This window comes from Dromiciops gliroides, chromosome 2, assembly GCF_019393635.1.
Source record: "Dromiciops gliroides isolate mDroGli1 chromosome 2, mDroGli1.pri, whole genome shotgun sequence".
In the NCBI taxonomy this organism is placed as follows: Eukaryota; Metazoa; Chordata; class Mammalia; order Microbiotheria; family Microbiotheriidae; genus Dromiciops; species Dromiciops gliroides.
In genome coordinates, this window is record NC_057862.1 from 548,667,429 (window position 1) to 548,695,259 (window position 27,831).

Consider the following 27,831-nt stretch of genomic DNA (forward strand, 5'->3'; position numbering starts at 1 on the left):
CTTTCTCCAAATTCTCCCAGCCTAAAGCTGTCAGTGCTTTTCTGGCCCCAAATTCCCTCTTTATGATACTTAATCATTCATCTGTGCACATGCATAGCCCACTCATTTCTGCCCTGTACAGTTTAAGGTGGAGGGCAGGGGTGCTTTCATTTTTTGTCATTATACCCCCAGGGCCTCATCTATAATAGGCTGTTAATATTTGCCCAGTTGAATTTACCTCAGATCTACCCTGGAGAGTAACTGCATTTCCCTGTGATGTCTTCATCACTTCAGCCAACTGCTTGTGAAGTTCATCCATTTTCTGTTTTAAAAGCTGCTCCTCAAAAGCATCAGCTTCTTTCCTTTTTAAATATTCTTTGTCTTCGTTCACTAGGTGTATAAATACATTAATTTAAAGCTTTATAAGCAAGATGAAGTTCTTATGACACATTTGTATATGTTCAAAGGTGATTTTCAGAACTTTTTTTTTTTTAAAGCTGTAGTAATTTCTATACTTAATGCTGAGATTTCTGCTAACAGAGCATACCAACGGTCTGAGGAATATGATACTACTAAAACACTGTTTTTGAAATTTTCATTACAACTTTGTTGGTCTACCCCAGCAGTATCTTTTAGGCCCAGAGCCTCTTAATCTTATTTTACACACACACACACACACACACACACACACACACACACACACACACACACACACACACACACACACACACACCCCCAATCTGTACTAAAGTTTCTAGCAACAAATCTGGATCAATTTAAGAATAGTCACTGGAAGCCCAACATATAAACCTAGCAAGTTCTTGAGATACTTAGTGAGACTGACTCCTCCATAGGAGTTAAAAGGAAATATGGTAACGTGCATTAAAAGATCAGTCTAGATTCATTTCTCAAATGGCAATCAACATTGAGTCATTACCACATGGAATGCAACTATCTACAGCCCAGTTTTGTAGCTGTGAATCCAACTGAATGGAGCATGTAGCTCAGTCCTCTTGTAATGACAACATAGTCTGGGTGTTTGGGGGAGGGGGTTCTGGACCCATGATTTCATCTGCTTCAGGGAACTTTGAACATGGAAACTTCTTCTACCAATTGTAGATCACTATGTTCTGTAACTGATCATCTTAAGACAGCTGCCTGGAGCCCTGACAAATTACATGATGCCTCTTTTGGTTACAGTGTTTGTAGGTGTCAGAGGAAGGTCTTTCTACTTAGGTCTTCTTGACCCCAAGACGGGCCTTTTGGCCAGTAGACCACACTGCCTCTCAAGTCGTTTTACTTATAAAAATACATTTTTGCTCTCCACAGTCTGTGCTCACTTAATGTTGCTGATTACTGATTAAGAAGTAGAGATGATTTGGTGGGAGGTGGGGTGGGCTGGGGAGAGAGATGGGAAGGAAAAACCAGAACACAGTGGATGGAATCCAACTGATTCACATGTTCAGTGGTCACTGAAATCTGAATAGGTTTATTTTCCTTCCTCCAAAATTCATGTTATCACAATAAATTCCAAACACATGAAAATCCTATGTAAGGTTTCTGTATTATGAGGGAAAGACTACTATACATAGAGTATCACAGATGCAGCTGACAGGGCAACAAAAGATAAAAGACAGAACATGTCAAACCCTAAGAAGCAAATATTACATCAATTACACAGAGAAAGGTTAAGAGATTTTGATTAAAATCTTGGACATGATGGGTCTCAGACTGGGCTTGTCCACGTCCAAGTAACTCTCTTTTCAAACTAAAGATGGCAGTATATAGGAAGAATGTGGGGAAGCTATGAAAGCCACAAGTCACTTGTTGTTACCATTATGCTAGGCAAGAATCCGCTATGATATTAAGATTACTTATGACAGAAGCACAGATTTAAAACAAAGGAGATTTCTCAGACAGCTCTCTTAGATTTAAACAGATTTCTCAGATTTAAAACAACGGAGATGAGAAAGCTATAGCCAATGTGGTGACATGACAACTTAATCTAGTTTAGGGCTAGTGTTTAATTGACTAAGGTCAAAGCAATGTACTCGGTCTATAACAGTGAACTATGTGAGAAGAAATTCACTTCATTTGACTTAGGATTTGCCAGAATTTCATAATAAGCCCTTAGCTACTCATCTTGTTAGGATTTGGGGAATACTCTTCGGCTCTCTTGACAGTAACTGAGAGCTCCTCTCTGCGAATTCTCCTAAAGATGGCTATCATGCAATATAAGCTGAATCACACAGCCCCTCAGAAAAGGAATCAGAAGTCAAATACAAAGCACAATCATAAATACCCCATTCTTTTTGTTTTCTCATTTGCTGGTGCTTCTGAGCTCTCAGTTCCTCAAAGGATAATTCTGAATCTCCACAGATGAGTTTATCTTTGCAGTACATACAGATCTGCTTGATATCACTGTTGGATGCTAAAGAAGATTGCTGGACTGAATAGCCTGATTTAGAAATGATGATACGTTGTTCTCTGTAATAGACATGGCACATACATTTACTACTGTATATTTCATTCTGCTCTTTAAAGCAAACTAATTATTTATGAATGGACTGTACTTGCATTTTTGAGTCTTTACTCTGAGTAGATGACTGCACAGCAGAAGGAACTGAACCCTAAAAAAAAAAGTCAGCAAAAAATGCAATGGACTCTGCATTAAAATACATTTTTACCTAATTAACTCTGTCTAACTGAAACTGTTAACAAAAAAGCAAGTACCTTTTTTTTGAAACCAAGTACATGTGCAAATATATGTTATCACTTATTTTTGAGGTTTCTACTCAATGTGTTTACCCTGCAATAAAGGGACACTTGTGATACTGGCAATCAGGAAGCCAGATATAAAATGAAATTAATCCAATACATCACTTGATGTGGGAGATGGGTACTACATTGTCTTGAGACATCCATCAATACACATTACTGGCAATGGTCTATTACAACAGTGTCAAATTAAAACAAAACAAACCCAAACCACCAAAAAACCAAGGATAATAAATTTGACACAGATACCGATCAGACTGTAGTATAAACTTGTTGTCTTTACTTGGTGGATTAAGTACTCTCCCCCAAAATCTGATAATAACTACATTTTCTGTGGCAGATTTTTACCAACCTTAAAGGATATTTTATAATTATAAAATAATTTTTGACATGTAACTCAGAATGCTAATGAACTTTTAATTAGCTACATCTTAAAACTGCACTTTAAGACAAAAATTCTCAAATGTCTACTTGATTTTTCTATCCTAAATTCTATTAAGTGACCAATGGCCAACTTTGGGCAATACTAGAGTCATCCCTAGAGTTTCTACAACTATTCTTTTTCAGCTACCTGACTTTTAGGAATGCAAGCAGGGTCACCATTTCCTTGAAGTGATCTTTTTGTTGTCATTTGATTTAAAATTTGAGAATTGCGAAGGGGTTCTGAAGAAAAAGAAATGAAGAAATGATTAGTCAAATAAAAACGCATAAGAAGTAAAGCTATGAAACAAAAGATTACAGCTATATCTACAATAAATTTGATAAAGGTCAAAAATTAGTCACATATTGTTTATATATAGTCACAAGCTGTATAACTACTATCATTATTTAGTGAATGCTTACTAGATACTTTTTTCTAATCAGTTCTAATCATTGCAGGGGAATAATGTAGTTTTTTAAAATTCTAGTAAAGTCAACTAACAAGAAGACCATTTTGAAACTGTTGTTGAAATGTGGTCTTTTCTAGGAGGAAAGAATTTATTCATTACTAAGTAGCATTAAACATAGATAATTTAGTATTTCATTTGAACCAAACAAGTTTATCAATCTAATTGTAGCTGATTCTTTTTGTATGTTCTGTAGCACCTCACATAGTCCTGTTTAATAAAATAAATATTTGTCACAGGTGTTTAACAAATGTGTGTTGGATTGGATCCTTTCTAGCACTTAGCACATTTCTCTGCACAATAAATATTTGAAATTTCAGAAACAGTATGGAATTTTTAAAAAGTTTGAACCCACAAACCTAGACTATTTTCATTTGAGGGATCTTTTTTTACACATTTTTTGAGGAATCATCTTGGAGGGATATTCAATCCAATAATTATTTACCAAGGAATTACTAGATGCCTACCACCATGAAATATATAAAATAAATGCAGGCAAGCCTTGAATTAAGGGACAAATTGATATGGACAAATGACTGTTGTGAAAAACCAACCAACCAACCAACCAAACCCAACTTGTGAGCCTTTTGACAATCTATGGATTTAGAAGTAGAAGAAAGAAGAAAACTATGAAAAGCAGGAGAACTAAGCCCACTCCCTGGCAGGGCTGGCTTACCTGTATGGTAGTGGTACCCCATTCCCTACCCTCTTCATAGCTAAAAACCTCTTCCCACATGCTGAACATATTCCCTTCTCTTAAAGAATACTGTCTATGGGGAAAGAATCTATATTTACCTTGTATCCTCCTATATTGTCTAGGATAGAATTCTAGGTATTAAGGACTATTTGTGTCTAAACTAATAACAACTTCAATTTAGGAAAATGTAATCTTACCTTGAGTTGGCAAATGTGTTCCAGTGAATCGGTTCTGGAATAAACTAAATTAAAAGGGAGTAGGAATTAAGAATAAAATTCAACTAAAAGTAGATGTCACTTTTGTACATATATTTTTGTTAAAAGGAAAATGAGGGGGCAGCTAGATGGCACAGTGGATAAAGCACTGGCCCTGGATTCAGGAGAACTTGAGTTCAAATCTGGCCTCAGACACTTCACACTTACTAGCTGTGTGACCCTGGGCAAGTCACTTAACCCCCATTGCCCCGCAAAAAAAAAAAAAGGAAAAGGAAACAGAAATAAACCTATTAAGGCACTGATAAATCCATGTAAATTAATATGACAAGAAATTTTAGGGTTTGCTTTGCAAACTTTACAAATGTTCATTATACCATATAGGTTAATGGTGCCCTTAATGGGTCTTTTCACTATGAGTGCCCTCTCCACCAATAAAGACTGCAGCCTCTCCATACTTCATCCTATGCAAGTCTTGGCAATGCCTTTCTATAAAATTGGCCCAAAGGAATCTATCTAAAGTGCTACAGGTCTTCCTCTGATTTTTTTTAATAGTTTGATTAGTGGTTCAGCATCTAGGCTATTCATACAACTTTTATACCTCTTCATCCTTGCTACACAACTAGCCAAATATTCTTTTCTAATCATACACACTCTTGATATCTTTTTTTGTTACTTATATGATCATAGATTGAGAGCTGAAAGACAGTTAACTTTTTGCATACAAGTTATCATTGCAGATAGGCTGCAGGCTACTTATTTCACCTCACTATTTTTTGGTCCACTTGAAATACTGAATTGTTTGATATGGTTACACCATATCATTTGTAGCCACGTAGACTCACCCCAAGAATACTGGTGTTAAAAAGCTAAGTATATGTAGTGACAAGCAGCTCAGGGGATCACTGGATAGTCTACACTGTCACCCCAAAGTAATCTATCATCCTCCTCTCTGCTTGCTCAATTTGGACCCACCTTAGTGGCCATCTTTAGCTCCTACCCAAGTTATGTGCTGATCAACTACTTCACAGGATTCAGCAACTACTTTATATTACAATCTTGGAAACATAGGTTTTTCCAATGAGTAAGGTTAAAGTAGATTCCCTTTGAAAGACTAGATCTCACCTAAGAAGACCTAATGCTTCAGGTAATCAACTTATCATCCATAAATGAATATCTACAGGACTGCTTAAAGGGAATTTCCCTTCTATTTGGATTTTCCTTACAGCATGTAACTTGACTTTTAGAAAGCAGATTTCCTCATTTGGGGTTTCACTTACTGTTGAACATTTCACGTTGCATCAGGGAATTTTATATAACTGAAGCACATGTCAGAGAGACACTCCTGAAGAACACTTAAGAATGTATCTTGCTCTTTGGGTTAAATGTCTTTTTGTTATCAATGCTAAACATAGCAGGATATTTATTGTATTCTCTAAAACTCCAAGTCAGTTGTGGGAACATTAATATGTGTCTGTTGTAGAACTGTCTGCAAAAGTTCCCTTCTCATGCTTTGGTCAAGCATACTCTTCCCCCCCCCCCCCCCCCCCCCGGGTCAATGGGGGTTAAGTGACTTGCCCAAGGTCACACAGCTAGTAAGAGCCAAGTGACTGAGGCCGGATTTGAACTCAGGTACTCCTGAATCCAGGGCCAGTGCTTTATCCACTGTGCCACCTAGCTGCCCCAAGTATCCTCTTGATACATTCATAAACTATTCTCAAAATTCTTAGGCATATGAAAAAGTACTTAAAAGGGCTGTTGTAATCTTGGCCATTTCCCCCTACCTCATTCTTTTGGGGAATGATTTTTTAAAAGTGACTTCTGAGTGCTTAAAATTCTGCCCTTGAGGGGCAGCTAGGTGGTGCAGTGGATAGAGCACCGGCCCTAGAGTCAGGAGGATCTGGGTTCAAATCTGGCCTTAGACACTTGACACTTATTAGCTGTGTGACCCTGGGCAAGTCACTTAACCCCAATTGCCTCACCAAAAAAAAAAAAATCATGCCTTCTTGTAGGGGGTAACTAGGTGGCACAGTGGATAGAGCACTGGCCCTGGAGTCAGAAGTACCTGAGTTCAAATTTGGCCTCAGACACTTAACACTTACTAGCTATGTGACCCTGGGCAAGTCACTTAACCCCAATTGCCTCACAAAACAAAAACAAACAAACAAAGAAACAAAATTCTGCCCTTGACAATTGCTCAAACAGCTCACTCCATAACTTATTATCCATAGCTAAGAGAAGAGAGTAAATCCAATTTATAAGCAACAGCTAGGTTTGAGATGTTTAGGCAATATTTATTTGTCAAGAATGAGTACAGTGTTGCATAATGTGAAGAACAGTACTATCAAGAATACTGCTTAACTAAAGCAGATTTAGAAATGTGATAAACTACCTGTACTGTTGATGCAATATTTCTGTAGGTTCCGCCTGGTTTTGAATTCCTTTGTGAAAAACAGCATTGGCATGCTGTAGATCTCCTTGGACTTCAAGGTGCTGAGCCCAAGCTAAATACAGAGCAGATGACCTGATACCAATCCCTTGGCTGTGTATAAATTCATAAAATTGATGAGGTTCACTGTTAAATTCAGCCTAGAGAAAGCAAAAGAAAACATGACCTACAGATACTTCACAATAACACCAGAATTACTATGCCAGGTAAAACCCAAGGCTCTATTTTTTTGCCTGATATTGCTGCCAGAAACCCTAAGTGTTCTGCTGTAGAAAGGCATAGTTGTCCTCTAATGTCAACCTTAAAAGGTCACTATACCCAAGGTGTCCTTAGCTGCCACTTCTGGTTCTACCATCTTTAGGCTATTTCTAATTCTTCCTTATACTAAGTCTTTGAGATGAGTCCCACAAGTTTATTACCTACTATGTGAATGAAGTAGTACTTTAATTTCCTCTGTCAAATTTCAAAATTTTTTTGCCCAGTCCTAGTATCCTGGGATTTCGTAAACAAGGGTATAATCTCTTATTAATGCATTTCAAAATATTGAAAAATTCCGATCATGTCTCTGATTAGTCTTTGCCATTCTAAACTCAAGGGTTTGAAGTGTTTCACTTTGACTTCTTAGATAGGCTCCTTATGACTGATTTAATTTTACTAGGTCTATTCCTGATATACCACTTCTTTTATTCCACAACCAAAAAACCTACTAAGCCCTCTGCCAATCTTCTTCCCATGGTCTTGGGTCCAGAATGTTCTGACCTAAACCATTTATAGAAGTTTTGGTTTTACCTCACCTTCTAATCCACCCCTAATCTTTTCTAACCTTAGTCATAGGTTTTTAACTGACTCTCATAGTCTCAATTATATTTACGTTCAGACACATTCTCTCCACTGATAGTGCAGTTTTTCTTCCCATCCAACTTCCCTCCAACAAGTCTTCTTTTTATTTAATGAATTTTATTCAGTAGTTATAATATTCTCTATTGCTATGCACAATTGAGAGAAAAAGATTGGAGATAAAAAAAGATAAAATAGATAATAAAGATAAAAAAGTCTTGTTAAAAACAATTTTAGAATTTTAAGCATTATGATTAAATATCTTGACATGTTTGTTTTAATGAAACTTTAAAAACATACTCACAAATTTTACACAGCAATTAATGAACCTTGGATCACTGTAGTACCTCTTCTTATCCAAAAATGTCTTGACTAATCGTTCTAGGAGTGTTGACAAAAATTCTGTGTTTTGAGCAAAATTCTCCTCTGCCCACTGTACATATCTGGAACAAGAGTATTTGGAAAAATGCTTAAGGCTGATGTTTGTTTCTTTTTAAAAGGTAAAAATAAACTGAATACTAACCTGTCCCACAGATCAAGTGGATCATCTCCACTATAACTTTGTACATGGGCTTCAAACATTCTGAAAAAAAAAAAGGGGGGGATGGGGGAGATAATGATGAAAACAAGTTATAATTGTGGGCTAAAGAAAGCAAAAAAAAGCACATTCTGATTTTGTGCAGTATACCTTGAAATGCAAGTTTAAAAATTAATATTCAATGAGAAAGTATTGATTTGAAATTAAAATGTTGAGTGTGACAATTTGTGTTTTGATTCAGGTTTGTACTCCAGGAAAAAACAATGCCTCTTTTCTGCTTTATTCCCTCTGTGGGAATTTATTTTGATTTGGGGACCCTGCCTTTGGGCTGAGATTAAAAAGCCTTAGGCTCTCAGGGGTTTTTTCTGTGTGAGGGGCTGGTGCCCTTCCCCCTCCACTTCAGCTGAGCCAAAAAAGCCTCGTGGGCTTTTCAGGACTCCAGGTCAGAGGGCTGGGAGGAGAAGGAAAAAAAAAAAAGTCCCAGCTCCCTACACCCTGAGGGGAGCTGCCCTGGAGATCCCAGGCTTGTCCTGCCAGGCCCTAGCATAGCCTGTGTGGAGGTCCCAGCCAAGCAGCATGGGGCACAGGCTCCTCGAGCCCCATTGGGCACAGCCCTAGTGCTGCTGGATCCTGCCAGGCCCTAGCATAACCTGTGTGGAGGTCCCAGGCAAGCAGCATGGGGCACAGGCTCCTCGAGCCCCATTGGGCACAGCCCTAGTGCTGCTGGATTAGTTTGGCGTGTGTGGGGGCGCAGAGAGCCTGAGGTTTGAGGTGAGAGATATACAGAGCTAGCGAGACAGTGAAGGAGGAGGTCCGAGGCTAAGGAGACTGAGGCTGTGTAAAGAGAGGGGCTGACTGAGTCAGAGAAAAGGCTAAGAGCAAGGAGGCTGGAGGACGCAGGAGCACTGAGAACGCAAGGAGGTCTGTGAGAGACACAGGGGTTCAGTGGGCGGTACAGAGAGGAAAGTTAGATGGTAAGGGGGGTCGACAAAGTGAAAGGGGTTCAGAGTTAGAAGAAAGGAGCTGAGAAGTGAAAGTGAAGCAGGGGTGAAGGAGAAAAAGTGAAAGTTGTAGAAAGCTGGAGCATACCCTAAGGCAAGAGGCGGCAAAGGCCCTTTTTATATTAAAAGCAGACAGCTTCTATAATTTGCATTTCTTAACCTTTATCTCTTAACTTTTTTTTTTTTAGTGAGGCCACTGGGGTTAAATGACTTGCCCAGGGTCACACAGCTAGTAAGTGTTAAGTGTTTGAGGCCGGATTTGAACTCAGGTACTCCTGACTCCAGGGCTGATGCTCTATCCACTGCACCACCTAGCTGCCCCAAGAAACATTTCTTTTTATAAATAAATTCTGCTTTGATTATCTAATTAAGACGATTCTTAATTGTTTGCTTATCAATTTGGGGAGTGGAGCAGTGTGGAGAAATTTTTAAAAGGCCCTAACAGATTGTCTTAGGAAGTTAATAGCAGTCGGATAGCCAGCCAGTCAAAAGTCCCCAGATTAGTCCCCCAGTAAGATTAGGGCCCCAGCTAGTCAGTAAAATATTTTCACATTTGAATGGCGACAGTGGCAGGACTTATGGCCCAATTATAATTTTTCTAAAGTTATAATTTTTCAGAGTCCAGTTATATAATTTTTCAGATTAGATTAAGTTAATTAATTTTTTTACACCTCCCACCACCCACACTAATATCCTAGCTATTTTTACTTTTGATATAAAAAATATAGTATGTGTGTATTTGTGTATCTAAATATATCTATCCATCTATATATCTATATATATCAGCAACTTCTCTAGAAAACATTCTCAAAATTATTACATTTCAAGGTAAAGTATGAGATTTACAAAGGAAGGTTCTAAAGTACCATGAGAAATTTAAGAAGGAAGACTATTGAATGATGACAGAGTGGCAGGAAAAGTACAAAACATTTCATAGAGGAATTGATACATGAGTTTCCCCTTAAAGAGATTTTCATAGATGGAAGGAAAAAGAACCTGTTCCAAGCATGTGGGAAAGGAAGAATAAAGGTATAAAACTAGGATAAGAAAAGGTGTAGTTGTATTTGTCCCAAACAAACCATAGGTACGGAAATAGTATGAGAAGGATATGACAAAATAAAACTTAGGCCCCGTGTTTTCCAAAGCTAAGGGCCAGCAAGCAAGCTGTGTCCTGAACTTGGCAGGACAACAATCCTTTGCTATCACCCTCTGCATGATCTCACCCTCTAGGTTAGTCACACAATTCACCATGTGTTTTCTGGTCTGGACAAAGTCTGAATATCCTGCAGTGAATCAAACTTGTCATGAGCTTGCTGTTCCCTCATTGTTAGGGCTACAACTCACTGAGCAGTCACTCATATAAGTACTGAGATCTCCCGACCCTGCCTCAGGCTCCCCCACCAGGGGTGGGGTCCTGGCATGTATGTATAGCTCCTCCTTGCTTGCAAGCTTTTGTCCTCACTTAGAAAATAAACTTTCTAATTCCTTCCTCACCTGTCTCTGGCGTATTCTATGCAGTTCTGGCCATACATAGCTTAGAGACCAGTTCTGATCTGGTTGATGGTTGGCAGGTGGAAAGGGATCCTGGAGTCAAACTACAAAGGGCTTTGAATGCCAACATAGTGTTCCTCCTTCTTGTGTTAGGCAGTGGAGAATCACTAAAATTTGGAAGGGAATCCCAGAAGCTAAGCTGGAATGAATGCAAGAGGCCACGGTGTCCAACCTGTAACTAAACAACAATCCTCCCCCCTCCCCCGCCTTGCAGCTAGCCTTTGCTTGAAGATCTCTAGTGAGGGGAAAAACTATTGCTTCCTGAGGCAGTCCATTTAATTTCTGAGTAGCTCTGCTAGCAAGTTTTTCCTTGTATTAGGCTACAATTTGTTTCTTTGCAACTTTCACTCAGAGCTCCTAGGTTCCACATCTGAGGTAAAGCAGTCCAGGTTTAATCATTCTTCCATGTGACAGCCTTTCAAATTCTTGAAGACAGCCATCATGTTCCCTACAAGTCTTTTTTTCAGGTTACACATCCTCAGTTCCTCCAACAGATCCTCCTGTGGCAAGAACTCCAGGTAACTGTCAGCATCTTGGACACTTTCCAATTTGTCAATGTCCTTTCTAAAATGGCCTACCCAGAATGAAAAATAATACTCCAGATGTGATCTGACCTTGAGAAAGAACGGTGGTGGTATCAGTTCCCAGGTCCTGGATACAATAGCATTCAAATGGTGCTTTCAGGCTCACCACAACCCTGGGAGACTGGGGCCATTCTTGTCCCCAAGAACGTGGCCCATGGTCACCTATCTCATCAGAGCCTGCACCCTTAGGGTTTCCTGACTTTGGGTCCAATGACTAGACACACTATCCCAGCCAGCTTCCTCTGTAGCTCAAAAGAGCCTTGGTTTTCTTGGCTGCCCCACCACACTGCTGACATAATGAGCTTGCAGCCTACCAAAGCCCCCAAGCCTTTTCAGATCTTTTGCTATTTAGTCAACCAGGAAGCATTTTTTTTAAAACTCAAATTTACTCCCTCTTCTCCTACATTTCACCTGTATTCCAGCCAAACAGTATTATTCAATAGTCCCTGAAGTTACCCTTTTTAAATTTTTTTGTAGTAGCATAGTCCTGCAAATAGAATGGGGTCCCCTAATTGGGTAATGGCTGAAAAAATTGTATATGTGAATGGAATGGAAAATCATCATGTAGTAAGAGATAAATAGTGAGAATCTGATAAATAATAATCATAACCAGGGCTTCTTAAACTTTTTCCACTCGTGACCCCTTTTTGTCTGAGATTTTTTTACGTGACCTCAGGTATATAGGTATATAAAATAGGCATACATAACTTTTTACTGTTGCCAAATTTTTTGTGCCCCCCCCATTCAGTTATGCAACCCCATATGGGGACCTGACTCAAAGTTTAAGAAGCTTTGCTCATAACAATAGCTAGCAGTGCTACCTAAATGCTGAGTTCTTCACATCTATGATCTCATCTGATTCTCATAACCCTGGGATGTAGGTGCTATTGCTTATGCCCTTTTTACAGATAAGGAAATTGAGACAGAGAGGTTCATGACCCACCCAGGATCACAGAGCAAACTGTGTGACTCTAAGTCCAGCACACTGTATAGAAACCACCTAGTTACCTCTAATAAACATATTAATAGGGTAAACATGGGAAGAATATAAACTGAGGTAGAGTAAGGCTTATCAGGAGAACCAAATATATCAAATGACAACAATAATATAAATAAAAAATAGTAGCAAGAACATGGAATAACTAACATGACCAGTCTTGGTCTTGGAGAACAGATTAATGTCCAACTATTCTCCCCTGAGACAGGAATTTATGTAGGCTGAACAATCTTATCACTGTACTGATTGGTTTTATTTAACTGTTTACAAACAAGAAAAAGGGGTCAAAAGAGGGCCTTTATACTGGAAAATTACTAGTGTTAAAAACAAAAGGAATCTACAAGACTATTTTTAATGGCCTGGTAGCTTCCCTTCTGCCACGCCTTTGCTTCCTTTACTTGGGAACATCCTACCCCAATATCCCTTGTCTAAGTCTTTGATCTTGAGAGTCCAGCCAGCAAAGTCCAGCAACAACAGATAGAAAGAGAAATTCCATTTAAAATAACTGTGGCCTACCTGCCAAGACAAACACAGAAACTATACGACCAGAACTACAAAATACTTTTCACACAAATAAAGACAGATCTAAATAATTGGAAAAATATTAATTGCTCATGGGCAGGCCAAGCCAATATAATAAAAATGACAATCCTAACTAAGTTTATTTATTTATTTATTTAGTGCTATACCAATCAAATTATCAAAAATTTATGCATCTAAAGGATATCATGGGAATCCATGAAAAAATACAAAAGAAGGTGGTCTAGCAGTACCAGATTGCAAACTAAATTATAAAGCAGCAATTATCTTTTTTAATTAATTTTTTTAATTTCTCAATTTCATGTAAAGATATTTTTTGAGTTCCAAGTTTTTCTCCCATTCTCCCTTCCCTTCCCCCTCCTAAGGCCAATAAGCAATATCAGTTATACATTATTATCCTGTTAAACATATTTCCACATTAATCAGAACAAAACAAAACAAAAAAACACAAGAAAGAATAAGCAAGAATACTAACAAAAAAGCAAAAACAAAAGTGAAAATAGCATGTTTCAGTCTGCATTCAGATTCCATAGCTATTTTTCCGAATGTGGAGAGCATTTTCCACCATAAGTCTTTTGGCATTGTCTTGGATCATTACATTGCTGAGAAAAGTCTATCACAGTTGATCATCACAAAATATTATTGATATTGTCTGTGTACAATGTTCTCTTGGTTCTTCTCATCTCACTCAGCATCAATTCATGTAAGTCTTTCCAAGGTTTTCTGAAATCCATCTGCTTATCATTTCTTACAGCACAATAGTATTCCATTACATTCATATACCACAACTTGTTTAGCCATTCCCCAGTTGATGGGCATCCCCTCAATTTCCAATTCTTTGCTACCACAAAAAGAGCAGCTATGAATATTTTTGTATTTTTATTGTATTTGTATTTTCGCTTTTTTATAATCTCTTTGGAATATAGACTTAGTAGTGGTATTGCTGGGTTAAAGGGTAGGCACAGTTTTAAAGCCTTTTGGGCATGGTTCCAAATTGCTCTCCAGAATGGTTGGATAGGTTCACAGCTCCACCAACATTACATTAGTGTTCCAATTTCTCCACATCTTCTCCAACATTTATAGTTTTCCTTTTTTGTCCTATTAGCCAACTGGATAGGTATGAGGTGGTACCTCATAGTAGTTTTAATTTGCATTTCTCTAACCAGTAGTGATTGAGAACATTTTTTTCATATGGCTGTAGATAGTTTTAATTTCATCATCTGAAAACTGCCTGTTCAGATCCTTTGACCATTTTAAAGAGGGAATTATCAAAACAATCTGGTACTGGCTAAGAAATAGAGAGGTAGATCAGTGGAATAGAATAGGTACAAATTACACTATAGTAAATGACTATGATAAACCCAAAGATCCAAGGTTTTGGAACAAAAACTCATTCTTCGACAAAAACTGCTGGAAAAACTGGAAAACAGTATGGCAGAAAATAGGTATAGACCAATATCTCACACCATATACTCAAGTAAGGTCAAAATGGGTACATGATTTACACATAATGGATGATACCACAAGCAAATTAAGAGAGTATGAATTGGTGGGTGTTGTTTGTTTTTGGGTTTTTTTGCAGGGCAGTGAGGGGTTAAGTGACTTGCCCAGGGCCACACAACTAGTAAGTGTCAAGTGTCTGAGGTCGGATTTGAACTCAGGTCCTCCTGAATCCAGGGCCAGTGCTTCATCCACTGTACCACCTAGCTTCCCTGAGAATATGAATTGTTTATCTGTCAGATTTATGGACAGAGGAAGAATTTAGGACCAAAGAAGAAATAGAGAATAAAACAAGATGTAAAATAGATAATTTTCATTATATAAAATTTAAGAGTTTTTGCACAAATAAAATTAATGTAACCAAGATTACAAGGGAAGAAGAAATCTGGGAAAGAAATTTTGAAATAAATATTCCTGATAAAAGCCTTCATTTCTCAAATGTATAGAGAACTGAGTCAAATTTATAAAAATACAAGTCATTCCCCAATTGATAAATGGTCAAAGGATATGAACAGGCAGTTTTCAGACAGAGAAATCAGTTATCTATAATCATATGGAAAAAATGCAATAGATCACTATTGATCAGAGAAATGCAAATTAAAACAACTCTGAGGTATCACCTCACACCTATCTGAGTGGCAAATATAACAAAAATGGAAAATATTGGATGTTGAGGGGATGTAGGAAAGCTGAACCGCTGATGCACTGTTGGAGCTGTGAAAAGATACAAACCATACTGGAGAACAATTTGGAACTATGCCCAAAGGGCTATAGAACTGTATATACCCTTTCATTCAGCAATACCACTGCTAGGTTTATATCCCAAAGACATCCCCGAAAAGAGAAAAAGACCTTTTTATACAAAAATATTTATAGCAGCTCTTTTTGTGGTGGCTAAGAATTGGAAATCAAAGGAACGCCCATCAATTGGGAAATGGCTAAACAAGCTAAACAAGGTATATGATGGTGATGGAATATTATTGTGCTATAAGAAATGACATGCAGGATGGTTTCATAAAGGCCTGGAAAGACTTTTATCAACTGATGTATAGTAAAGTGAGCAGAACCAAGAGAACATTGTACACAGTGACAGCAGAATTGTTTGATGAAGAACTGTGCGAGACTTAAGCTACTCTCTACAATAGAATGATCCAAGACAATCCCAAAGGACTAATGATAAAACATACTATCCAACTCCAAATAAAGAACTGATATTGATGGAACACAGACTGAAGCATGCTATTTTTCACTTTATTTCAAAGGCTAATATGGTAATGTTTTATAGAATGATACATGTATAACCTATATCTGATTGCTTACCGCCTCAGGGAGTGGGGAGGGAAGGGAAGGAAGGATAAAAATTGAAACCCAAAATTATAAATAAAAATGTTTATTACTTTAAAAAAATTTTGAGAGTCCAGATTTCTATAGCACCTTCAAAAAAGCAACCCAGACATCTCCTCCTACCTGATGCCACTGCTCTAAATCTTCAAGTACCTCTTTTATGGCAATCTATTTTATTCTATGGTTATTTGTATTCACATATTACAAAAGAAGAGCAGACCTCACATATCAGATAGTTAATGGCAGAGGGAGGATCCCATTTTAGCCATTAGAATACCAATCCCTTGAGGTTAGGGCCTATGCCTATGCCATTTTTGTATTCTCATCCCAGAGGTTAGCATACAATGTCTTCTACAAAGAAAGCATTCAATAAACATTTCTTTGATTTTAGAACTAGAGGGAATGTTGGAGAAGATCTAGTCCCAGCACTTTTTCCCTTTTCTTTTCTTTTTTGGCATCACTATCACTACAAATTGTTCCTTCTACTATCCACCACCCTCTTCAGTCTCTCCTTGTCTACTGAGAGCTTCTTTCCCATCTACAAACATGCCCACGTCTCCCCCATCCTTAAACTTTTAATTGCTGTCCATCCCTATTACCTATAAGATCACATCTATCTTCCCTTTTGTGTCAAAATTCCTTGAGAAGGCCAACTAAAACCAGTGTTTCCCCTGCCTTTTTTCTCACTCTCAACTCTGCTTCTAACTTCATCACTCAACTGAAGCTGCCTTCTCCAAAATTACCCATGATCCCTCAATGGTCAGGTCTAATGACCATTCCCCAATCAACAGTGTCCAGAGTTGCAGAGAAGTCAAGAAGGATGAGGATTGGGCATCCTCAAACTGCCCTCTCGTGGTTTTCCTCCTGTCTGTCTGACTGCTCATTCTCAGTCTCCTTCCCTAGATTTCATCTACATCCTACAAGCCCTGCCTCGGGCCCTTTTCTCTTCTCCCACCATACTCTTTTGCTCTGATGATCTTATCAGTTCTCATGGATTCAATGAGCTCTATGCAGATAATTTTCAGATCTATTTATACAGTTCTAACCTCTAGCTAGATGGTGCAGTAGGTAGTGTTGGGTTTGGAGTCAGAGGACCCAAGTTCAAATCCAGCCTCAAACACTTAGTAGCTGTATGACTCTGGGCAAGTCACTTAAACCCTGTTGGCCTCACTTTCCTCATCTGTAAAATGAGCTGGAGAAGGAAATGGCAAACCACTCAGGTATCTCCACCAAGAAAACCCCAAATGGGGTCATGAAGAGTGAGACGCGACTGAAATGACTGAGAAACAACAAACTTCTCTTGACCTCCAGTTCCACATTTCCAACTGCCTCCTGGCCATCTCGGCGATGGATGTCCCATAAGACATCTTAAATTCAATGGTCTTCAAACCTGAACTAGTTCCCCACCCCACCCCCAACCTCCCTATTACCGGAGAGAGCTCCACCATGTTCTCAGTCACTCAGGCTCCCAACTTAAGTGTCATCCTTGGCTCTACCCACCTCCATATACTATTATTTGCCAAGTTCTATTGATTATACCTTCACAACATCTCTTATACATGGTTCCCTCCTCTACTCTGTCACTGCTACCACCCTGGTATAGGCCCTCCTCATCCCCTCACACCCAAACTATTGCAATAGCCTGTTTGGTCTCCCTGCCTCAAGCTTTCACCCTGCTTTCTGGTCCATCCTCTAGTTAACTGTCAAGTTGATCCTCCTAAAGCCTAGATCTTACCACATCTCCCCTCTATTCATTAAATTCCATTGGCTCCTTATAGCTTCCTGGATCAAATATAAGCTCTTGTTTGGCTTTTTAAATTCTTCATGACCTGGTCCCTTCCTACCTTTCTTGGCTTTTAAAACCTTAATCCCCTCAATATACCCTACAAACCAGTGATTCTGGCTTCCTTGGTGTTCCTTGAACAAGACATTCCACCTCTGGACTCCATATATTTTCTTTTTTTGTTTTGTTTTGTGAGGCAATGGGGGTTAAGTGACTTGCTCAGGGTCACACAGCTCTAGTAAGTGTCAAGTGTCTGAGGCCAAATTTGAACTCAGGTCCTCCTGAATGCAGGGTAGGTGTTTTATCCACTGCACCACCTACCTGCCCCCTGGATTCCATGTATTTTCATCCACTTTCCCCCATGCCTGGAATTCTCCCCCTTCAACTCTCCATCTCCTGACTTCCTTTAAAACCCAGCTTAAATTTTACCTTTTTTTCTGTAAGAAGCCTTTACCAGTCCTCCTTAACTTTAGTTCTTTTCCTCTGAAATTACCCCTAATTTTATCTATCTATGGACACCCATCTATTTGTACTTAGTTGTTTGCATGTGGTCTTTCCATTGCATCCCTAGCATTTAGCAGTATCTGACACATAATAACCAATGAATAAATGCTTATTGACGACTTCTGGTCAATACCTCTCAGTCAAGAGGTATGGGCTTTCTTCAAAATCAGTCCTCTGGTGCCATGGTTGGTCATTGATGAAAATCTTCTCTTAAGTTTTAGCTCAGCATACTGCATCATTTCATACAGGTCTTGAAAGGTCTCTCTAAATCCATCCCTTTGGTCATTTCTTACAGAGCATCAATATTCTATCAATTCTTCTACCTTCTCTCCTTACACTGACATTCCCCTGGTACAGACCTCGTCAACTCATGCCTAGACTTTTGCAATGGACTGCTGGTTGATTTCCCTGGCACAAGTCTCTCCCCACTCCAGTCTATTCTCCACTCTGCCATCAAAGACTATGTCTAGCCTCTCTCAATAAACTCCAGTGGATCCCCATTCCCTTCAAGATCAAATATAAAATCCGTTGTATGGTGTTTAAAGTCCTTTGTAATTGGCCCTCCTACCTTGCCAGTCTACTTACACCTCACACTCCCCACACACTTACTCTGGGATCCAGTGACACTGGCCTTCTTGCTATTCTATTCCTTGCACATTCCATCTCCAGGTTCCAGGCCTTTTCACTGGCTGTCTGGAGTGCCTGGAATGCATCCTCATCTCGGCCTCCTGGTTTCCTTCAAATCCCAACTAAAATCTCATTTTTTTACCCAGAGGTTTTCCAATGCCTCTTACTTCTACAGTCTTCTCTTCGTGGATTATTTCCAATTTATATTGTTTGCATGTTGTCTCTACCATAAGATTCTCTTATGTGTTCTCTCTGAGCTCCCTGAGAGTAAAGACATTTTTTTGTATTCCCAGTGCTTAGCAGTGCTAGCTAGTTACATGATAGGTGCTTAATAAATATGGCTTGAATGACTGGTAAGACTATCCTATTCATTCATTTAATCAACATTAAGTCCTTACTATTTGCAATGCCCAGTGTCAGGATCTGGGAAGAGGATAAATCCCAGCCCCTGGCCTCAAGGGACTTTTGTATCAAAAAGAATGGGAAAGTTTATGTTAATTGCTACTTTCCCCAACTGAATACATTTAAGGAGCAACACAGGACAAAATAAACAACCACACCAGCAGACAGCTCTCTGGTCCTCAGGTTACACATCTCTGTAAAATGCCGGGAATGGACTAAAATGATTTTTAAAGGACCTTTCTGGTTTTAAATCCAATAGGCCTGTAAGAGTATCAGGTTCCCCTTATGGTCTAGGGTTAGTTCTATAAGTAATAATGTCCTTGAAAATGTCTTAGCAGCCATGACTAATCATCATTGGCATCAGCAACATTAGCATTGGCATAATTGTGGTTGCTGTTGTTAACAGCAGTAGCAGCAGCAGCCAGCGGACCAAATACCTGCAACAACAGAATTAGGAAATGGCCGTGTAGGGTATCAGGCCAGCAAGGCCGGTAGGGGTGCCCAGTCCAGCATATCGAGCTTTCCAGGATGGCCAGGAATCACAGCTCGCAAGGAAGTGGAGAGACCCCCATGGTCAGGAAAGTTCCCAACCCTTTTCACTGTGGAAGGACTCTGGCGGGGGGGGCGGCAGGGAAGATGGGGAGAAGGCGGGGCTCCTGGCAATGACAACAACAAAGGCTCAGTCCCTAGCACTGCCTGCCCCCACCCCGCCCCACTCCCCAGGCAGGGCCACCAGGCTCGATCCTCGGCTGCTAGAAGACATAGCCCCTTGTGAACTTAGGTCATCTGGGTTCGAATCCAGGCCTTGTCATTTGCTACCTGTATGAAACTGGGCGAACAGCTTCACCTCTCTGGGCCTCAGTTTCCTCATCTGTAAAATGGGGGCTTCCGGCTCTTAATCCCAGGAAGGAAACCCACCCATTCTCCTATCGTTCGCCTTAGTATCCCCACCGCCACCCCCGCCTTCAACAAGGGACTTACTGCAAGGCACGTTTTGGGTCGTCCATGGCTTCCCCACACGAACATACACATACACTCTGAGAGCAGCCACCACCGGCCGGATTCAAATCTCCCGCGCAGGCGCAGCCCGAACCCGGAGCGTTCCCAGCACGACGCGTTCATTGGCTGCTCGCTGAAATTGCACCCAGCCAATCAGGAGCGCAGTTGCTGGAAGCAGCTCCTTCCTCCTTCCTCTGTCTGGCCAGTCCCGCCCACTAGGCCTATGTTGTTTGCGCTTGCGTGCAGCTCCCTCAGCGTCTTTAACGAATGAGGCTGGTTAGGAAGGGAAGCGCTCCTTCTTCTGCAGGTTTAGGGCGTTAGGAAGTCGTAGGTTTCGAGCTGGAAGGCACTTCGGGCTATCTATTCCGACCCTCTAATTTTACAGAGAAGAGAGATGAGGCCTAGAGAGCTTAAGGGACTTCGCCAAGGTCCCGGGCAGATTGCTGATTTGAACCCACGCCTTCTCATGTGGTTCCAATCTTGGCTTTTTCCCCTGGCTCACGTTTCCAGGACGGTGGGGGTGGGGTGGGGGGCAATGGCTGTGTTACAGAGCCCCCTCATTTTACAGCAGAGGAAGCTGAAGCCAAAAGAGAGGGGACATGACTTACCCAGGGGTCCTAAGCCGCTCCAGAGTGAAGAGAGGTGGGGAGAGGGAAGGAGAAAGGTTTTTGGACTTTGTTTTACTTTGACCTATAGAATTGCAGTTTAGAAGCCTACAAAAGGATAATTAGTAATGTAATGAAAAAATGAAAGGGCTGCCCCTGGCCTTTATTTTCCTGTTGTGATTGTTGGGCACTAGAAATAGGTGATAGAAAGTAATAATCGAGAGAGCAATCATTGGATTTAGAACTTGAAACGTACTTTGGAAATATCGACCTCCCTTCATTTGTTTAAGAAGGGAAAACTGAGGGCCAGACTTACCAATTAGTGAAACCAGGGTTCAAACCCAAGTTTTCTGATTCTAAAATCAGACTGGTATAAATCCCTGGGAATGAGGAGAGCAAGAACTGTATAGTCTGTCCTTAAATTCACATGTTAAAATACCCAGAGATGAGAAATAAAAGAATGTGTTATGGGTCCTCAAGCTTTGCAGATGAGGCAGTTGATAGGTTGAGTGAAAAAGGAGCTTGTGTCCGTAGTAGATAAGTTTAAACATCAGAACCTACGACTTAATATTTATTTATATTTATCAGCTGTGAATGTCATTACCATTTGCTTTTAGGAGACTGTGTCGGCTGTTGGCCTGTTAAAATAAACCCTATATGCTGAACTAGATTCAGGTTTTAAGTACTGGAAGTCCAGTCCAGTGCTGAAGTATGGACTTTTAAAAATTCCATAACTACAATGAAGGTGTTGAAGTTTTGTTTTTTTAAACCTGTCAGGATATGAGTAGAAAAATGAGTTTATGAATTTCTTGGTAATGATTCATGGTTTCTGGGGGTAGAGGGTAGCATATTAGATTGACTTATGGTATATAACTGACTCAAATAGCACCTTTAACTTTACAAAGGGCTTTTCTTTGCATCTCTAGACAACTCTGTTTCTATAGGTGGTGATGTTATTCAGTCATTTGAGTTGTGTCGGACGACCCCATTTGGGGTTTTCTTGGCAAAGATACTACAGTGGTTTGCCATTTCCTTCTCCAGCTCATTTTACAGATGAAGAAAATGAGGCCAACAGGGTTAAGTGACTTGCCCCGGGTTTACACGGGTAGTGTCAGAGTCCAGATTGGAAGTCAGGAAGATGAGTCTTTGGGACTCCAGACCTACACTCTATCCACTGCATCACCTAGCTATCCCCTGTCTGTAGGTGATTACAAGGTATTATTAATCCCATTTTACAAATGAAATAGGTTCAGAAAGGTTGTGACTACTTGTCCCTGTTACAGCTAGTAAAGTGTCAGAATTTAAACCCAGCTTTATTCTCATTCTCAAGTCCAGCATTCTTTCCATTACAATAGATTGCTCTTCATCACTATGACTTAATTAAAACAAAAAATTCCTTACCCTCAAGGATTTTAGGATGTCATCTATTTCTGGAATCTTTCCTAGAGATCTTTAAAAGTTCCAAAAAGTTGTTTAGAAGCTAGAGGCATCATATTTCCTTGGAAATGACCCAGTCTGTTCTGTATAAATGCTATTATTATTATTATTAAGTCTCTTTGCTATTCCCTTAATATATAAAATAGAAAAAATTATTTTGCTCTCTAATTCAGTTTTGTTGTCCCAGTTGAGGTTTTCTTCACTTCTGTTCCCAAGTTGGGAGATAAGTAGAAAAAGGAAGAATCTTTTTTTCTAAATGTTTCTGTCTGTAATCAGGTAGAAGGATCAGACAATATTCCTTCCTCTAATTCAAGTTGCCTATTATTTACAGAAAACACAAGAAAAGAAAATTTTGATTGGGTGGTATAACCTGATATTTAAATGCAAACAAATCATAATACTTAGTTTGAATTTGGAACTTGTGTCACTAAGTCTGATGAACTCTATACCACTTCAACTGATTCACATTCTTATTTTTCTCCATCCTTTTCTCAATTTAATCCTGATCCTATCCTCACCCCCAATGAATGTGCCAAGGATTTGACAGTAGTTATAAATTAAGTACAACAGGGAACATCAAAATTCAGCTTCCCTTTCTTTCTATTTGCTTTTGTCCCCTTAATGCTGCTATTTCTATTGGTGCCTCAAATAACTGCTCTTCTCCCCCAGTCCTTTGCCACAAACTACATGAAAATGATTAGATTGGATCTGGACAAGTGGGAGAATATGCTTAGGTTTAGTGCTGCCTTTCTGTCACAGACACAGGATTCCTTGGCCAATAAGCTTCCCTTCAAAAATGAATACTTATACTGCTCTCCAAAGTGGTTGTGTCAAAATTACAACAGCTAGCAAGGTAGCAAAGTTGTAGTGTAAAGATCTCTAGACTGATATTCAAGAGACCTGGGTCTTAGTTTGGCTGTGTGGCCTTAGAAATGTCACAAAATTTCAGGGTTCAGTTTCTTCCTCTCTTAAGTAAGGATATCTTGTACCAGGTGATCTTTAAATCCTGAAAAAAGAATATTCTAATCTACAAATGGCTAAATCTATGTGTGGCACACAGTTGATTAATAAATGTGTAACACTTCCTCCTTCCCCCTTTCTCTGGTCCATGACTTCTGGAAGCTCATAGCCTAGCCCTGCCCAGCATACAGAACTTCTGCGCATATGCAACACGGAAATAATACAGAGATGAATGAGGAAGAGCATACTATCTTCTAAGCTGCTTGTGATAAACTGAAAGTTGAGTTAGGACATGGCAAAATTAAGCAAGAGATTCATAACAGCTCCTTATTGAGCTAATAAGGAACTTCTCCCAGGGAGATTACTAAGATTCAGGCAGGGGGCCTAATGGAACTCCCAGAGGAGTACCCAAGGATAACCCTAAATACTCCTTAGGGGTTTCTTGACCCAAGGAAACTTTTAGCTCTTTGTGGTACCATTTTAGTACTTCCTTTAGCTCTTAGCACAGTGTCTGTCCAGGGCCTTCTTTTTCCTCTGTATTACTTAACTTGGTGATTTCTTCAGCATCCATGGATTTAATTATTGCCTCAAAAGTGATGATTATCAGATCTACTTATGCTGCCTTAACCTTTCTGATGACCTTCAATAACACATCTCCAACATCACCATTCAGAAATCTCAAACTGAGTGTCCAGTAGATATCTTTACTCAACTTGTCCAAAACAACTCATCTTTCCCCCTAAAATCTCCCCACCTCCAGGGTACCAACATTCAATTTAAGCTTCATCTTTGCCTCCACACTATCTCTCACCCTCCATATCCAATCTGTTGATTTCACCTTTGGAACATCTTTCCTCTGACACTGCCACCACTCTGGTGCAGGCCCTCATCACCTCAAGCTTGGACTACTTTAGTAGGCTGCTGGTGGATTTGCCTCACTCTAGTCTCTCCCCACTCCAATCCATCTTCCATTCAGCCATCAAAGTAATTTTGCTGAAGCCTAGGTCTGACCATGTCAGTAAGCCCTAGGTGGCTTCCTATCACCTCCAGGGTCAAATACAAAATCTTCTGTTTGTCATTCAAAGCCTTTTGCAACCTATCTCCCTTCTCCACCCTCCACATTTCCAGTCTTCTTACACATTTTACTCACCCACATACTCTTCAGTCCAGTGATGACTTGCTTCCTTCAGTCCAATGATGAGTGGTCATTCTACAAAGACACTCCATTTCTCAGCTCTGGGCATTTTCTCTGTCTGTCCTCCATGCCTGGAATATTCTCCCTCCTCATCTTAACCTCCTGGCATCCCAACTTCCTTCAAGTCCCAAATAAGATCCCACCTATAGGAATCCTTTCTCATTCTAGTGCCATACCTCTTTTAATTTTTTGTCCTGTCTATCTTATATATAACTCATTTGTACATATTTGCTTGTTTGTTGGGTCCCCCCTTTAGACTGTGAGATCCTTGAGGGCAGAGATTATGTTTTGCCCCAGGGCATAGTATGTTACCTGGCATATAGTAGGCACTTAATAAATGCTTAATGACTGACTGTTGACCACACTATCCCTGCCTGTACTCACTGGATGTCTCAACTACTGCCTCAGAGTGATAGCCTTAATACATCAGTAAAGCCACAGTTTACTGGCCTATTTAGACTCTGTGGTAAAATATGAAAGTTTTTAACAGTCGGTTAGGATAAGTGAAAGACGCCAGTTTTTCAGGGACCACCCTTTTGGGGAGGAGATGAGCGGTCTGCCTGCTGCGCATGTCGGACTGCCTGCCGGGTGCAGTCCGCCTGCTGCGCATGTCAGACTGCCTGCCGGGTGCAGTGCGCCTGCTGCGCATGTCAGACTGCCTGCCGGGTTTTTTTTGACTTCCGGGGTGGAGAGAACGGGAGTAGCCTTTTTTTTTTGCCGGCTTGGCGGGACTCCGGGCGGCGCGGCACAGACGGTCTGACTCACTCCAAAGGTGGCCTAAATCGGTTTGGTGAGTTTTTATAAGGAATATAGACAGCCTAGATTTAAGACGATTTGTACTGTATTTCTGTTTTCCTATCCTTCTAATCAACAACACCTTATATACAATAAAGGCTCTATCTAGAAAACCAGAAGCTTCTTCCATTTACTAGTCTGGGAGATGAATTAAGGGAAGGGTTAAGTAGGGGAGATTTATGATCTAATATCCAATTTTAAATCTCACAGTTTGGCGACCCCGAAGGGACCTTAAGGACCCTCCCACCCTCCCTAGTTTGGCCATAAGCCGGCTAATTCGGTGGATTTTCCAAATACCCCCCCCCCCCCCCCCCCCCCGCGGACTTTCCCTTTGTCTAATCTCCCTTAAAGACTTTAAGCCTCTAAAAGTCTTGCTTTAAACAGAAAAGCCAGCCCAGTTTAAAGGGCAAGATGCTCGAATATTCTACCATCCCTTTGATTTTTCTCATCGGAATGTATTGGGACAGCATAACATCCCGACTTAGAGGAATAGTTTATTCAATGGTCCTTCATAACATTATTGGTTTTTTCCTCATTCAGGCAGCAAAAAGTTTTTTGTATAATAGTATACGTGAGAATCTTTGGGAAAATACGTTTAATATAAGTAGAAATTTTATGCCTGCAATTGAAATACCTTTTAATACCACATCCATAGTTCATACGACTAAGGATTTTATTTTTTTTTGTTGTTTTTTTTTTGTTTTTGTTATTATCATTGTTTTTGTTATTATCATTGTTATGATGTGGGGGAAACTCTCACATATGGAGAGAGACCTCAAAATGGCTGTTTCTACTAGAGATGATCCAAGTTCAGAATCAGATCAGCAGAAACTACTCCCTCTGCAGGAAGCTATAGAACATAGTAAGAAGGGAGTGCCAATTCAAGTCAGAAAATATAGCCCCTTTAGACCAAGTGACTTGAGCGCATGGAAATCAATCATCCCTAGTTTTGAGAAAAATCCAAACACTGTAATTTCACAGTTAAGGACTATATTTAATGCATATCAACCCAGTTGGGCTGATGTTACTTGCCTTTTGGAAACTTTACTGTCCCCAACTGAGATTACAGATATTATCTCAGCAGGAAATGCCCTTGTTGCGAAAGGTAAGGCCGATGTGGAATGGCCTCTAAAGGATCCAGAGTGGAATTATAATGATGATAGGGATTTCCAAAGATTAAAAGATGCTAGAGAAACACTTCTGAAGGGAATGGAATCTTGCTCTAGAAAACCGGAAAACTGGCAGAAATTTTTAAGCCTACCTCAGGAGGCTAATGAAAGACCAAACAGATTTTATGATAGACTTTGTGAGGCCGCTAGACAGTACACCAGATTGGATCCAGTAGATTTAAGAGATTCCTGTATCATTCTCAACACATTTGTTTATAATTCACTGCCAGAAATACGCAGATACTTTCTGAAACAATGTCCAGACTGGAGAAATCTCTCAGTAGATAGAATTAAGGAACTTGCAAATTATGTCTTTGACTCACGTGAGGAAGATCCAGATCACCCTAAACAGAGCATTCTGGCACCAGCGATTCCTAGTCAGCCATGTGGACACCGGAACAAGGACACTAAGGTGTGTTGTTACTGTCGTAAGGAGGGGCATGAATTGAGAGAATGTAGGACTTGGAGAAGAAATTCTAATTCTAATTACAGGCGAAATCAAAATAGAAATAGATCTTTTTGGAGGAATACAGAAAGGCAGTACCAGAATAATGGTAACCAAGACCCCCCTCAGAAGAGGACACAGGAATGATGGTGTCTTGGGGAGGAATGGAACATAGATAATGAAAGCCATATATTCCCAGATCCAGATTTTTTGAATGCACTTGTGCCAGTCCATTCACCTCCCCAGAGTAATGAACCACATGTCACCTTAAAAGTGGGGGAGACTTATTATGATTGTCTGCTAGACACAGGAGCCTCTAAATCAGTATTAGTAAGCAAACCAGATGCTGGGTGTAGACCTGTAGGATTTTTGAATGTAGTGGGAGTCTCAGGAAAGAGCCAGAGAGTGGCAAAATTGAATCCTCGCATGGTATCTATGGGGCCCTTAACAGTGGAACATTCATTTTTACTCATGCCTGATGCCCCTGTAAATTTATTAGGTCGTGATCTCCTTTGCAAGCTTAGAGCAACCATATCTTGTGCTCCAGATGGGGCTGTCTCCTTACAATTGCCAGAGGATACTGTTCATTTATTACCAATTTTACTTACAGAAGCTCAAGGAACAGCAGGGGAGGTATCCAAAATCCCCTCTGACATTCCTGAGTCTTTATGGGCCTCATCCCCTAATGAGGTGGGGCTCCTTAAGTCTGCCATGCCTGTTACCTTTAAAGTTAAGGGGGGACCACCCCCCTCCATTCCACAGTATCCATTGTCTAGGGAAGCAATAGAAGGGATCACCCCTATAATTGAGGCTTTGAAAAGCCAGGGTATTATTATTCCATGTCATCACTCTCCATGCAATACTCCCATTTTGCCAGTTAAAAAACCCAAGCCTGGGCCAGATGGTAAACCTGTTTATCGCTTTGTGCAAGATCTTAGAGCGATTAATAATTATGTTATTCCTAGACATTCTATAGTCGCAAATCCGGCTATGATAATTTCCTCAATTCCCTATGA

At 40.0% G+C, this 27,831-nt stretch overlaps 1 protein-coding gene across 2 annotated transcripts in view; it reads right to left on the reverse strand.

Annotated features, from left to right (window-relative positions):
• Positions 1-20,284, reverse strand: part of BUB1 (BUB1 mitotic checkpoint serine/threonine kinase) — a 59,487-nt gene extending 39,203 nt beyond the window's left edge. For both annotated transcript variants that reach the window (XM_043986107.1, XM_043986106.1), the window contains exons 1-9: positions 20,192-20,284; positions 8,363-8,422; positions 8,144-8,282; positions 6,946-7,142; positions 4,539-4,582; positions 3,329-3,420; positions 2,557-2,609; positions 2,282-2,466; positions 218-369 (exon numbers count right to left, since the gene is read on the reverse strand). In XM_043986107.1, the coding sequence (XP_043842042.1) occupies positions 218-369; positions 2,282-2,466; positions 2,557-2,609; positions 3,329-3,420; positions 4,539-4,582; positions 6,946-7,142; positions 8,144-8,282; positions 8,363-8,422; positions 20,192-20,217 (948 nt within the window). In that variant the 5' untranslated portion in view covers positions 20,218-20,284. The remainder of the gene's footprint in view (positions 1-217; positions 370-2,281; positions 2,467-2,556; positions 2,610-3,328; positions 3,421-4,538; positions 4,583-6,945; positions 7,143-8,143; positions 8,283-8,362; positions 8,423-20,191) is intronic.
• Positions 20,285-27,831: the final 7,547 nt, after the last annotated feature.